Raw genomic sequence first — 15,560 nt, 5'->3', positions numbered from 1 at the left:
CATTGTTCATAACATTTTGAACATATGATACAGCTTTGTTTGTGGCCCCTGGCTTCAAGCTGTAAATCTGTCGTTCTCACTTCTTTTGTATGACAGTTGACATGGCGCATAGTCGATTGGATGACATAACAGGGCGTTTCAGGTTAGTGTGATGTCCTCATCGATACACAAGGAGGCGCTCTTGCTCCACAGCTAAGTTCAGTCAGTGCCATAAGTTGGGTAAGTTAGGGAAATGATTAGCCCGACACGAGTAATAATAGGAAAAACCTAAAGGGATTTATTGGGAGCAAATCCATATTTGCAATGCTTCCTGGGAGGACATAATGGCCTGTACTAATTAACATTTAGCAGCAATCGACCGATCATTTAATAAGCTACAGTGATTAACGTTATCCGTACTTTTTTCAAAACATTAAAATGTCCAAAAACACACTTGTGTATTAAGTGGAAATATATGTTCATTGGTCAAACTTTATTATGGATGTAGCGCACTTGACGATACAGCTGCATAAGCCTGCGTTGTCTGCTGTGTTTATAGAAAGAGAAGCTGTTTTCACTGTCCGGTGTAGAGGCTATTTTGACGTTATGTCATCTTCATGTGCAAACACATCTTATCGATTTTGTAAGGGCCTGAAACTTAGGCTATTTCTAAACATGTCTTGGTGGAATTCAATGGTACCGGTGAAAACAATTAAAATGCCATTCCCAGGCAAGATTTTTGGTCCTTCACATATGATGGTTATGTTTTTGATGTGAAACATACAGGATATTATGCAAATGTCGTCCAATTCACTAATATGAAGAGTCTCAATGGGCATGAAGGTGGTAGAGAGGTAAATGCTGCCTTCACGGACTCTTCGGAAGCTCCTGCCTACTGTAAAATCGTAAATACGAAAAATTAGTCATTGCTTCAGTGCTGTTGATTGGAAATTGTAAAAGAGGACATAAATAAAATAGTTTTGTGGCTATTGTTTTGTTAAAATATCAAATAACGTCAATCAAGGAGTAACCAAGAAACATACAACAGTACCAATAATTTACAAAGAATGCCAACCAATTAGATACAGTAATAAAATACGGATTGCATGCTCCCCGCCCCTAGAATGGCATGTCTCTGCAACTTGGGTACCACAGAAATATACAAATTTCACAGTCCTGTTTACCACGTTGTTTTTCTGTTCATCTGCGGTCAGATGGTGAAGGCATTTTTACGACAGTCCCTGAACGCAGCAACAGATCCCGGTGACGGAGCAGAGGCAGAAAAGCGGCAGGGAGCTGCCAGCATCGTCTCATATCGTCGCAGAACAGAAAGGTGCCACAATACTGGAGCTTTAGACTGTAAATAGATAATGACCATAAGCGGGAATTAACTGGATAAATCATCACATTCTCAAAATACCGGTATAGTTGTCTCGCTTGGTTGGATTGGGCGCTAGTCATAGCGTTACATGCATTGCTAGCTAGTTGGCATTAGCATATAGCGCTAGCCGCTGCTAAAGTGTTTTCCAGTAGTGTCAGTTAGCTAGCCTGCTCCTTAAGTAAGCGAGCGGGTGTTAGCTTGCCGGTTAGCTTGTGATATTATTAACGTTAAGCCTGAATTTGTGATGCCGTCAAGCGAATAAATTCCGGCTGCGCCTGTGGAAATATTCTGGAAATGGCACAAGCAACGCTGGCTGGCTACTGAATGTTTTCCTCCTCTCTTATCATTTGACAGCTCCGTGTCAGCGGAGATATGGAGACGCCGGGGAGGATAGCAGCCACTCCGGACGCCCTAGACTTCACAGTGGAAAACGTGGAAAAGGTGAGTTTGTCGACCAGGCTGTCCTCATGAGCAGCTTGTCAGCCCGCACAGCATCAAGGTGTTGTGGGTTTACCAAGCGACGGTCGCGCCTCAGTCAAAACAGACCAGTGGGCTGAGAAAGAAGACTACCTTTAATTTGGTAGTTCTGCACATGATGCAGTCTTTTAAAAAATCAATACCACTCCGCTCCAGGGAGTTAATTTATCTCTGTTGGTATTCATCATTTCACTTCATCTCTCAGTCTTTTCAAATTATTCTTGAAGCTGTGACTGATCATGGAGGGAATGATAACATCAAAGCAAGAGAAAAGGGAGCAAAACCCAAAGAGGACAGACCGGTGGAGTGTTTGTGTCCTGCAGATTGTAGCCCATCAGCCTGGTTCAAACTCCATCTCTGTCACTATGAAATGCTTGTTTGGGTTTTGATTCTCTCTCTCTCTCTCTCTCTCTCTCTCTCTCTCTCTCTCTCTGTGTGTGTGTGTGTGTGTGTGTGTGTGTGTGTGTGTGTGTGTGTGTGTGTGGTGCGGCACACACACACTTGGCTATCTTGACTGTGGGTGCCTGGTTGCTGTGATGAATCTCCCTGTTGCTGGGTGGCCACTGTCTTGGGCCAGAGGGGAGGGGTGTGGAGACAATAGGGAAGATGAGAGAGAGAGAGGGAGAGAGAGAGTGAGAGAGGTGTTCCAGTTGAAGAACAGAGCTGATGTGATTAGATGGATTGGGAGCTGGAGGGAGGGGGAGGGATGGATGGGAGAGGGGTGATGGCTGTGACAGTGCCAGTACAGAGGGGTGGGGGTGGGGGGGTTGAGGTGGGGTAGAGGGAGAGATGCGACAGTCATGATTACAAGCAGGATGAGAAGCAGAGAAACCAAATTCCTATACGGGGGGGAAGGCTTACCTCTCTGATTTCTATTGTACTAAAGGTAGAATATGAGTGGGGTGCTAGAGAGGGCCTCTCTCCCAGTAGATAATTTCTTTCTCATGTGCATTGTCTCATTTCTGTATGTGAAGGTAGTGGTGATGGTGGTACGCTTGCATGTGTGTACTGTTTATACCTGCTCAGTAGTTGCAGTGACAGAATGGAAAGGCACTTTTTGTATTGTTCATGTTCACCAAACTGAGGGCAAACACCAGTCCATACATATATCCTATAAGAAAATATGTAATTAAATAGAATAAGAGTCTCATCAATAAAACTTCTGTCTAGAAAAACACGAGAAAAGTTTGTTTGTTTGTTTTCGTTTTGGAAATATTGAAGATTGATTTAGCTACACTAGAACTGAGGTAGACTATGCCAAAACACTCAGAACAAACAAAAAATCTACAAGGAAATAATTTTATTGGGGTACTCAGGCAAGGCAGTTGATCAAATTTAATTTTCGATTGTGATTTTGGCTTCTGACAATTATGAAAACAAAATAATTGACATAAAATGATGATTGTACTGTGTTCTGTTTCCCAATTATGCTCTCTTATTTTGTGCTGTAACCCTTTTGGTGCAGCTTCACTCCTCCCTAAAAGTCCAGACTCACTCTCAGGATGCTGTGGCAGGTTTATATTTAAAGTTCAAGGAAATCAACTGTTTAAAAAAGTTTTTTTTTTTTTTTAAAGTTCAATAAATGCATGATATTTACAAGTAATCAATGAGTAATAGTATTAAATAACCATGATCTCATGCAGTATTGACTGATCATGATTATGATTTTTCCTGTATTTGTGCAGCCCTGTTGGATCCACATGTCACACACTTCAACTGCATTTAATGATGAATTTGATTCAAATCAGAAGTTTGATTTTATGAACTGTTAATGCAGTGATTGAAGAATTGTAAGATATTAAGGTGCTTCATTTGTGGTAATACTACGGTGTTACAACACTGTGGCTAAACTGTGACATATGAAGTGAAGTTAAGTGCTTATTATTTTTCTCCCCTCAGTTTTGTTGTTTAAGTACTAGGCCTAATTTTCCATAATCTAGTAAGTGTTAATACCTACTTAAGTGTAATCACATGATGGTACTTGTGTTTGATCTTTATATATCTATCAGGAAAAGAGTTTATATAGCAGTCTCCATGTCTTCAGTTATATATTTTACACTTTCATTATTTACTGAGAATAAAAACTCATTTAAACCTGTTTATTCCATAATGCTGTTCATATTTCTAAAGGATAATTACCTGGTAAATACCGCCTCTTAACGGCCTTTAAGACCATTCAGATTGTTTTCATGTTTGGGTGGGTAGATTCAAGGGATTTTTCTATGTAAATCATAAAGGTTTATGCCAAATGAAAAGGAATGGTGCTCTCTACCTGCGCTAGAAACCTGTGCTAGAACAGAAACTGAGAACAGAAATTGATGGGAAGGACACACCCAAAATTACCCTGAGCTGTTACTGCTGCAAACAAAGAAAAAAATAATTACAGAAGAGGCACTGATGTGCACATTGATCTTCCCGTCCTTTTCACGAGACACTGAGTTACACCACTGTGGAGCCTGTTCTGAAAATGTCATGACATTTTCTTCTAATTTGATTTTTTTCCTTTTTTTCAGTTTAAGGCACCTTTTTCAGATCCTATGAAAGTCTATGTCAACATTCAGTCTGTACCAAGTGGCATAGTGGTATCAGCGCTCTTATTCATTGAAACTCCCCGCAGCAAACGACATCTGAGGTGCCAGCTCCTGTATGGCTTTCAGGACTCTTGTAATTAAATCAGTCTTAAATGTCTAAATTGATAGATGTCTAAGACTAGCCATCTTGACAAAACATGTGACACTGATTGGAGTTAAATAACCGTATCATAATTTATTCTTTCCACATTATTTTACTTGCAGCACCCTGTTTCTGTTTAATTTAGCGAGGACAGCATCTCTGTGCCTGATACGTTAGGAATCAGTAAGATGTTAGTGTTTATCCACCCTAACGGGAAGGATAAGACAAACTGCTTCACAGTCTCTTGAGTACACCCAGAGCTTCACATCGGTGTCCGTGTCAGACCACCAAATTAATGCCTTTTGAAAAGTCTGAGACATGGCTGGTAATTTCATTTTCCTCCATATTTTACAGCCACGGCAGCAAGTTACTGGAAAAATACACCACCAAACCTCTCCGGAGTGTAGAACCGGAAATAAATAGATAGCCAAGTTGTGCTTCCTAAAAGTTGATAGGAAAAACAGCAGCTGCTATATAGGAGTGAATCAGAAAGAACCAGCTGAGCAGAGCTGTCAGTGCAGCACAGTGCAGTGTCAGTGTGTGTGTGCGCTGGTATACATGGTGGTGGAGATGATGGTTCCTGGCCCTGTATTTGTGTGTCCGATAGAAAGGCTTTTGTTCAGTCTTGGGTACGTGGAGCACAGTGCTACATTGTCAGTATCTTTGTGCACATAATGAATGGGTACGTATACTGCCTTTCCTTACATTTCCTCTTGGCTGTAATTAGCCTGGTCTAGAATCAAAATCCACCAAGCAAGAGGAGTTGTGGGGAATTCAGAGCACTGCCCGCCTTTGTGCTAATGCATAATGTCTAGAGAAGATTTTGTTTTGTATATCCCCCGAGACATGCGAGCACTGTACCACCAGAAGGATGCACAGCTCGGGGTCGGCCAGGGTCGGAGTTTTGCTGAAGGGCACGTTGACTGGGGTGGCCTTCTGGTAACGGGATGGTCTGTGTAAGCGCCGGGTCACCCTGCCGCCCACAGAGGATTTTGTCCACCGGAGGTTGTCTCTGTTTTTACACAACTCAGAGGCTCTTGACTTGTGAAACACTTACATCTTTTATACAAAACAGGAAACTTAACTTCCAGTCAAATTAGAGTAAGATGTAAGTTGCAGCAAGTGCAGCCTTGATATTGAATTATTTTATGGAAGTTAAAAGTGGAAGAGACGGAACCAGCCTGCCTGTGAAATTATAATGTACAGCAGAGCAGGACAGTGGAATCTGACACTGAGAAATGATGTGTGCCGTGTTGAGTGGTTTTGTATTGGATGAAGAGGCTGTTTCAGTGAGAGAAAAGAAAGATGGATCATGAGCATTACCATCCACTTACTGACAGATTTAAACATAAGCGCATGTCCTGTAGGTTACATGATATATGCTGCTTCTCCGTTAATCTGAGCGTGTTTTTTTGTCGTTATTGATTCCAGTTTCTTTTTTTAGAGGCGGAAAGAAGGTATCGTATCATGTCTATTGATTCAGTGACTGTACATAATCAGTCTTCTGAATGATATGGCGGAAAGGGAAATTTCTAATCCAACCGAGACTTGCATATTAAGACACTTGGTGTGATAGTTTCTTTGCTGTGTTTGTGTGTGAGAGACTTATATCTTTCATGTGGTGCTGGGATTTTGTTGCTATTGGCAACATGATATTCTTTAATTTCTTCCTGTCCAACTGCAGTCAACAGCCACCCGCGCACACTCAACACAAACACAAACTATTCTTTCTTCCGTTCATTAATCTTCATTCCTCTGCATACTCTGAGGTTCTGGTGGCTATTATTAAATGGTACGTGGATGCGATGGATTGGTGGTTTTAACGATTCCATCTTCAATACTGTGGCATTAATTAGCCATAGTGGCTGCCCTCTTCTCACTAGGCTGACTTTGAGCATTACACTCCAGTGGACAGATGGCTCAAGAACTCTGTGAACCTCGGGCAGAGAGATGCCATCACCTGCTGAGTGTGAGGGCCGCATCCAAACACATATTTGCACATACGCATGTGTGCTTATGTCTAATGAGCGTGCTCGTAGAGAGACATTTTCATGAAATGCACTGAATGTATTGTAGAGAATATAAAGAATATTGCTTCACACAGTTTGCATTTCGGTTATCTCAAAACTAAAAACTAAAACTGCTTCTCTTTATCTACATCTGTTTGATTGGTATAGAATTAAGAGAAATTAATAAAGAATGATGGGTTTTGCCTGGATTAACCTTATTATTCTTAAAGAAGAGCAAGTGTGCCTGAATCAGTGTAATTTCACATGTAGGCTTCATTCATCTTTTTTTTTTTTTTTTTTTAAATGTCTCTACTTTATTTTCATTTTTCTCTCTACAGGCCAACATGTGGATTTTTTTCCTGTCTTCCTTATCACGCACCAAACCCATTTACTTTCGAAAAGCATATATTTGCGCAGCTCAGACCCTAGACGACTTATTCTCCTGGGCTTGGCAGGAGGTGCCAAAGTGTATACCAGCCACATCCATGATTTACGAGCAGATGGTGAATCTGCCAAACAGAGAGATGCTTTTTCACCTGCATCCCTCTGCCTCTCCTCCCCCTGTCTTGAAAGGAGTGTAGAGGGGGCTGATGACCTTTGACAGCATCTGCCCAGAGCAGCCATCCTCAGGTGATGCCGGATGGTGCAGGCAGGTTGCTGCCATATGTACATACAGTGGTTGCTACAGTCACTGCATATCAACACAGTTTAATCCAAGGCCATGCATCACTTTGTGCATCTTTTTATGATTGTTACTCCACATCGATGCAAGGAAACGAGTTGGCTTATATCCAATTACAGACATTTTACTTGATGAACTGCTCCATGTCACAAGACGTCTAGCAGGAGACAGGCAGCGGTTCTGCATGCAAAGATTAAAGCATCAAAATGAACAGACACTTTTGTGTCTTTTGCTTTGATATGAGTCTAGGAAGGACAGACACACACACATACACATGCCGCTGTTTGGGATTTGATAAGGAGAGGTCTGTGATCACACAGTGGACTGCAATAACGATCCGCTGCTGCTTTGAACTCCAATATCACAGTCTAGTTTGTAGAGAGGGAAGAGCCAAGCTCTGAATAAAAAAACACCCTATTGCTTTTTGGTATGAAGTCAAGATAATGATCCGTACTTAGGCTGTAGCAAAATGACAACACAATAACACATCCATATTTCATCATTATCTGCCACAGTGTCTTCATTAATCTGTCCAGTTTTAATGAAAAATGTTCCTTATTGAAATAGTACAGTGGGCTTCCCTAAAATCTCACCGAAATTGCAGAGATTTCTTACTTACAGAAAGCTAAGCATCGCTTTTGGGAGAGCTCAGTGTTGGCGTAGGGGAGACCTAAATGCTAAGAGCTATTCTTGAGTCACACACGTGCACACCTGCTGCATTTTGTGCGCACATATCTCTCCCTCTCACATATGCGCACCGGTGCCACCTGACTCTCTGCGAACAATAGGCTCATTAACACCCAGCCAGCCGTGTTTGGAGTCTCATACAGTAAGTGGAGACAGATAATTGTGTTGCAGGATTGTTGATGGTGAGAGAGCTCCACCTGAGACTCTCCGCCTCTGGTAGACATTGATGCTGTATTGATGTTCCTCTGCACAGTGGCTGTTGCATCACCCCGCTCTGTAGTGCATCATCATTTCTTTATAGTGTTATTCATCCTCCTTAGTTGGACAGCCCAAACAGCTCTCATGGAGGAGTGGGGGGGTAATGAAAGTGGAAGTTGAAGAAAAGAAAATGGCAGAAAGCCCTGTGTACCTAAGTTTCTTCTGCATTCAGGTTTTATAGGTAAAAGGTTGATTTATCTGACAGATGTTTTGCCCTGTTGGGCTTCATCAGGAACCACCCATTTACCCTCTTGAACTCTGCCGGTTGTCATCGGTGGGTTCGTCATTGCTGCATGGGCAAGATTTGTTCAAACACAAACTTTTGAATTCAAGTGGAGATTCCAAGGTGTCAGAGACGGCAAATATTTCCTGCTCAGTTACAGGAAAATGTTTATAAAACAATGCACAAGACATCTAGATATCCTCTATTTTATGTAATGATGCAGCTGGAAAAAAAATGCATCTTGAGAAAACAATACAAGGTAATAACAATGCCTGTCTAATCCATAATATTAAATGCAATCCAAAAATATGCCTGCATGGTTTTCGCGCCCTGATAAAGACAATGTTATGCCATGCTGAATCAAGGATTTTACTTTTTGGAGTGCCTTGTTTTTGTGGACTGCTCGTTACATTATGGACATTCACAAGGTCGCTTGACATTGTTATTATCCTCTATTGTCTTCCCTCATCCTGGAAGAGGACTGGACTGTTTCCACATGTTCTTTCCCCACTATCATTTTTTATTTTAGACCCCATGCAACACTCCCAGTCTGAGACCATCATGGGCTAGTTACAAAAAAGAGAAGACAAAATGATAACAAACATTGTCTATGCCAATATCCTTTGCAATCTTACTAGCAGTGTTGTAGTGGCAGTTGATGAAGTGGGTGCACTATTAAGTTCATGTGTAGATCACGAAAGAGAAAGCGGCTATACTCTTCTGTATATTTAAATGGATTTTTGGCTGATAGGTGGGTATACTATACATTGCCAGAAGAGGTGGGTCTACTCCGTGTACCCCGCGTATACCCTCCTCTTCACTACTGCTTACTAGTAAAAGAAAAACTGTGCTTTGACAAATTTAAGCTAAAGTAAAACAGTCTTGCCATTATCATTATTATTAGGATAAATGTTGAAAGAAGACTAAGATAAGGATAGAGAGCTGAGGGGTCGAGAGGAGCTGGATTAACGGTTGAGGTGAATGGAAAGAGAGAGAGAAGAGAGCAGGGAAAAAAGGAAGAATGTTTGGTGGTGGATGAATTGATGTGCGCAGGCCACAGGGGTAGAGACACAGATCAGAAGCTGAATGAATGAAAAGATTTTTTTTTCCTGTGTTGTGTGTCAGGCACTTAGTGCTGGCAGCTAGCGGTTTTGGTTAAGTGAGACTACACGTGTGTGAGAGAGCGAGCGGCAGAGAGAAACAGGAAAATTAGAAGTGTGTTTTTTTTAGCTGTGTGGTGCTTAAGCATCTCTTCTAGCACTGCCAACATTAGAGGTGTCTTCTTAATTAATGTTCCCTCTCCCCCCTCTTTGATTTCTCTGTCCCACACCCCCCCTTTATCTCTTTTCTCTTTGGCTTGCTTTTTTTCCTCATCCTCCCTGCACTCAGGCGCTCAGATATTACTCAGAGCTGTACTTCAGAGAGTGCTGTTTTCAGGTCATTGCCTTCTCCATTGTGCAAGTTTTAAAGGCACAATATCTGGTATGTGTGTGTGTGTGTGTGCATGTGTGTGTTTGCCTGTTTGTGTGTGAGTGAGAAAAGATGCACATTCCTCAAGGTAGCGAGCTCTTACAAATGCTTTAACAGATTTCGGCGTTTGTCTTCTCTCAGTTGGTCTGTTATCCCTGACACCCACTATCAGTGTGTGGTGGGGAATTGTAAACATTGCTCACATTGACTTTGTTAGTACAAAAGTTGTTCAGATCCTCCTTGGTTCAGCCATAGATTTTATGGATTCTTTGCACTTTTCTCTCAGATGTTTCTTCTTTCTCTCTTGTTTGTTCCTAGGCCCTGCACCAGTTGTACTATGATCCCAATATAGAGAACAAGAATTTGGCTCAGAAATGGCTGATGCAGGCCCAGGTCTCCCCTCAGGCCTGGCAGTTCTGCTGGGCCCTGCTCAGCCCAGATAAGGTATGAGGCACCCACATACACATTCACAGGCACAGACACACAAAGTGGGGATAAACATTTTACACCACTTCTGTATTCTCCCCAAGGTTCCAGAGATCCAGTACTTTGGCGCCAGTGCGCTCCACACCAAGATTTCTCGCTACTGGTCAGACATCCCTACAGACCAGTACGAGTCTCTGAAGACCCAGCTGTTCTCTCAGATCGCCTGCTTCTCTTCGGGCTCCAAGATGGTGCTCACTCGGCTGTGTGTGGCCCTGGCCTCGCTGGCTCTCAACACCATGCCCGAGGCCTGGCCCGGCGCCGTGGCAGAAATGGTGCGGGTGTTCCAGGAGGAAGGGGGAGGGGTGGATGGACGGGCACGCTGCTTGGCATTGCTGGAGTTGCTCACTGTCCTGCCTGAAGAGTTCCAGACCAGCCGGCTGCCACAGTACCGAAAGGGACAGGTACGAGGTGCCTCAGGGGAGGTGGAAGCCAAACTGGGTGTAGCTGCGGTTTCAATGATCACGAAACATGCTGAGCTGAAAAAAAAAAAAAAATCACATTGAAAATATTTTAACAGATATTGCGATTGTGGTATGATTCAAGAATTCACAGGAAATATTTTGCATCATTTTCATTTTCACTAAAAAAATATTAAAATGATATTTGCTAGGGTCTGCAGCAAACAAACAGGTTTTCTCATGTCTGGAGAATATGATTTGCAAGCCAGGGCGTCTTTGTAGCAGCACAATGCTTCATTTATCATGGTATTTTGTCACACAATTTACCTTTAGCAAAGAATTGCAATTTCTGTGTAGTGTGGGGCGATATGAACAAAATCACAATATTTTTGACCGAATACCTCAATATTGATATTTTGATGATATTGTAGAGATGACTGATTGTTTATCACAAGTATTTACACAATGACATTTTTGACAAGTAAGGTGGACATAATGTCCAATCAGGTAGAAAGTAAATTAACAGCTAGTAATATAACAAGTAGAATAGTCCAATAAGTCCAGAAAATTGCATCTCTTTACTGTAATGCATCCTTTAAAATCAGGAAAAACAACACTTATGTCATATCACGATATTATAATATCCAAAAACCCAGATGATATTTCATCTTGTATCACAATAGTGATATAACACTGACATATCGCCCAGCCCTATTTCTGCGATTTGGATATTGTACTTGGTCATATTGCAGTTAGGGCTGGGCAATATATTGATATTATATCTATATTGTGATGTAAGACCAGATATCGCCATTTTTCTGTTTTTTGTTACAGTAAAATTTTCTGAATTTATCAGACTGTTCTAGCTTTTGCCTCTACCTGTTTTGCCGTCCTGTCTGCTTTGCTAATGATTGTCAATGGCTGTCTCATTGTGTAACTAAATATTTTGTGAAAGCACCAACAGTCATTGCTACATAATTGTCACAATATTCATATTGAGTTATTTGGTCAAAATTATTGTGATATTTAATTTTGTCCATATTGCCCAGCTCTAATTGCAGTATTGATTTTGATTAATTTTTCAACCCTAGTTGTAGTCAGTCATCAGGTTGTCTTTGGATTAATTTGTTGAGTCACTGAGCTTAAGAACATACTGAAACATGAACAACAGACCAGCTAACCCTGGTTGGCACCCTCTCTCCCTCTAGGTGCGGGGGGCCCTGGGCCGCGAGTGGGGGTCAGTGTGTCCCTTGCTGCAGCAGCTGCTGCGCAGGGCGGACAGCCCTGGGGCAGTGAAAGCTCGCGTGCTGCGCTGCCTGTCATCCTGGGTGCTGCTTGATGTGCCTCTCAGTGAGAGTGAAGGCCTGGTGCATGACTGCTTCAGTGCCCTGCCCGACCCGGAGCTCTTCGACACCGCTGTAGAAGCGATAGTCAATGCCATCTCACAGCCAGACTCCCAAAGGTGTGTACGTTTGTGCCCGTGTGTGTGTGGGTGTGTGTGGGTGTGTGTGTGTGTATCCACGTCTTGAACAAAATCAATAAAAATTAGATGATATGAAAGAGGCGTCTGTGAAGATTAGAAGAGAATAGGCAACAAAGAGACAATGGTGATGAATAGAAAATTAACTCTGGAGATAGAGGGGGAGAGAATTGTAGGAAGAGGGGAAGAAATGAAGGAGAGAGATATGTGTAAGCCAAGGGCAGGAAACAGACAGAGTGGGCACTGGAAGGGCATAGAGAGAGAGAGACAGAAAGACAGAGAGAGAGAGAGAGAGAGAGAGAGAGAGAGAGAGAGAGAGGGTGGTGGGATTGATACAGGGCAAGTTGACAGCCAGGGGGAGGAGAGAGGCATTTCTCGGTTGGCTGGCGTTTCCATGGTTACAGAGCCATGGAGAGATGTCATCATGCCCCGGTTGATTCAGACATGGCAGGCACCCATTACCCCTCCCCTGGAGAGATGGAGGGAGGGAGGAGAGAGGGTGGGGGTGATCGGAGCGATGCTGAGAGAAGATAGGGTTACAGAGAGGTGGGAAAGATGGGCTGCAAAGAGAAGGAGGAGGGCAGAGAGATGTGTGAAAGTGTGAGGGAACAGGAGACTGCATCTTACATACCTCTGCTCTACTTCATAGACGAGCAAGATCTATGAAGTCGGTGCTGACAAGTTGGCTTAAACACACACACACACACACACACAATGCATAGCAGATGGTGGGGAGGCGAATTAACAGCGTTGGAGTTACAGGTGGAACATCCTCAGCCTCAGTAGCTGTGGCTGTTTTCCTAGAAGACTGACTAGTTTATTCAAGAATGCGATTCTTTAGTTTTCTTTTCTTGATTTCAGCTCTACAAACACTTAACCACTGTTCATTTTTAACTTTATTTTTTCATTAGTCATCACATCTCAGTGTCATGTCCCTGTGTGTGTTTGTCAGTTCCTCCCAGAAGTCTTGACCCTCTCATTAGCACAGTCACTGAGCCACAAGGGGCCTGTGTTTTTGACAGCGTAACTGTGTGTGATTTATGAGGTTGCATTAATGGTGCTATACTCTTTGCTTTGTGTGTGGGTGCGCGTGCACGTGTGTGTGTATGAGAGTGAGAAAAAGGAAGAGAAACTAAGCCATCAGAAGACATTATAGCCTATTCTCTGTATCTGTACTCGTGTAGAAAGTCTTTGCCCACCTTTTTTCTGCTCTCTATTCTGATCTATTCTATCTCTATTTTTTTCTCTGTCAAACTATCAGTTTCTTTCTCTTCTTTCCCTTCTCTTTCCCTCTTTTCCCCATCGCTGCAAAGCCCTCCTCCCTGTCTCTTGTTCTCTCTTTCTGTTTAAACACATTACAGTCAACTCATTTGGGAGGATGCTATTGGTCCAGCTGCATCCTGTTGCCAGGCAACCCATTTCCCCTGTCTGGGAGCGTTGCAGTAATTGCAGAGGGGATCAGAGGTGGGGGAGGGAGGGAGGGAGTGAAGGGGGTGAGAGAGAGAGAGAAGAGTGAGATAGGGAGGGAGAGTGAGAGAGGGAGAGGAAGAGAGAGATGTGAAAGGAGGAGTCAGAACTGGAGGAAGGCAGGAAGTGTAACAGAGGGGTAAGGAGCAAGACCAGGAGTTGGAGAAGTGGAGGAGACTGCAGCAGACAGTCTCAGAGGAGTGCTCAGAATGTCATCTCTTATGAGAGAGAAAACGCACATACAAATCCATTCTGCCCTTTTAATCTCACTATACACACACACACACACACACACACACACAAACAATACTCCCCCCTCCCCACACTAAGAGTGCACGACCTGCATCTCCAAAGCACCTCGTTAAAAATGAATGATCTTCTGAGTGCATGAGTGCAGTCTGCCTCCCATGCATACACACACGAAGTTAAGTGCAATCAGCCCTTACGCAGCTCTCACAGAGTTACTCAGGCAGTCAAAAGTGAGATGATGTAGGCCAAACACACACAGACACAGGTACACAGTGAATAGATGAAGGCGGCTCATATTCACAGCAGGGCGGAGCTCTTCCCAGAAAAGGCTGAATCAGCGTAGGATGCTGAGTAGGGGACTTGGCTTCATAACTCAGGACCACAGATATGGTTTCTTGGCTCATAAGAGAGCACGGGGGAAATTAGGATAATAAAAATTCTGTCTAGGGCTTAGATGTGCTTAACCTGCAAAACAGAAGGCTTGTATATATGTTCCCTATTTTAGCTATTCGTGTGATTCAGTTGAGCATTTAAGCTGTGACACAATATACAAGTGTAGAATTAATAACTGTCTTAAGAAGCAGCCAGAAAAATACACCAGTTGTATTTTTCATTTGGTGAAGTCACGCAACCTTGCTGTGTCATTGATGAGTATTCATCAGTGTGTACCTGCGTCCTCATTGACATCGTCATGAAGGATGGGGCACTACCTGCATACCACTCAACCCCTCGGGACTGATACACGCATAATATAGTTTACATTTATAACATCCACACATACGCATTATGTTCTTAGTGACATTCAGATACACACATGAACGCCCTTCATCTCAAAATGTCACCCCTCCACTTGCTGTCATGAAGGATGACAGAAAGACGACTCTCAACTCTGATGTTGTCGCGCGAGCAGATGCGCGCCTTTGTAGTGGAATGTTTATGCCCTTCTGTCGCATCTGTGTATGTGTGTGTATGCGTGTGTGTTTGCGCATGCATGTGTTTCAGCTGGAGTTGGGGGATTGTAAATGGCTGAGACAGCAGGAAGAAGACAGCATAATAACTGACAGCAGTGGGGTGCAGCTTTTAGCCGGAGCCTTGAATAGATTTTCCAGCTCCCCTGGTAGTTGTATGGGTTTTTATTTTGTTTTTTTGGTATTTTATTTTTTGTACTATTATTTTATTTTATTTTATTTTATTTTATTTTATTTTATTTATTTGTTTATTTATGTATTGAGTGGGTGCGCAGGATCAAAGTTGGAAGTGACTCGGACTGAGATTTGATTTGAAATAAACACTTGTCATGAGAAGAGGCAGCAATAAAAAAAAAACCCAGCAGTGAGCAGTGTGAGTCAATGATGTATTCACTGTTGGAAGCTGTTCATTGTATTGTCACTCTCCTCCTTTTTACACCACTGTATAGGTTGCTAACTCATGTTCTTTACATGAAGTACACTCCTAACTGTCGGTTCTGGTGTTTTTGTGTGTCTGTGCATGAGTATAGATATGTAAACACCCTGCTGAAGCTGGTTCCCCAGGTGCTGGCCCTGCAGGATCAGCTCAGAGAGGCTGTGCAGAGCGGGGACATGGAGACCTGCCACGGGATCTGCCGCATCGCTGTCACACTGGGAGAGAACCACTCCAGGT

General features: G+C 42.9%; 1 protein-coding gene across 2 annotated transcripts in view; it reads left to right on the top strand.

Moving 5' to 3' along the window:
- The first annotated feature begins 1,218 nt into the window (after window positions 1–1,218).
- LOC115357732 (importin-13-like) overlaps window positions 1,219–15,560 on the top strand; it is a 29,699-nt gene continuing 15,357 nt past the window's right edge. The window contains exons 1-6 of one of the 2 annotated variants that reach the window (XM_030049377.1): window positions 1,219–1,312; window positions 1,715–1,801; window positions 10,158–10,283; window positions 10,370–10,726; window positions 11,932–12,185; window positions 15,418–15,558. In XM_030049377.1, the coding sequence (XP_029905237.1) occupies window positions 1,733–1,801; window positions 10,158–10,283; window positions 10,370–10,726; window positions 11,932–12,185; window positions 15,418–15,558 (947 nt within the window). In that variant the 5' untranslated portion in view covers window positions 1,219–1,312; window positions 1,715–1,732. Of the gene's footprint in view, window positions 1,402–1,714; window positions 1,802–10,157; window positions 10,284–10,369; window positions 10,727–11,931; window positions 12,186–15,417; window positions 15,559–15,560 lie in introns of both variants that reach the window. The other variant, XM_030049378.1, reaches the window with a different exon arrangement.

This window comes from Myripristis murdjan, chromosome 4 (genome assembly GCF_902150065.1).
Source record: "Myripristis murdjan chromosome 4, fMyrMur1.1, whole genome shotgun sequence".
Classification (NCBI taxonomy): domain Eukaryota; kingdom Metazoa; phylum Chordata; class Actinopteri; order Holocentriformes; family Holocentridae; genus Myripristis; species Myripristis murdjan.
The sequence above is the reverse complement of the archived record's forward strand: the minus strand, read 5'-3'. Positions and strand labels throughout refer to the sequence as shown.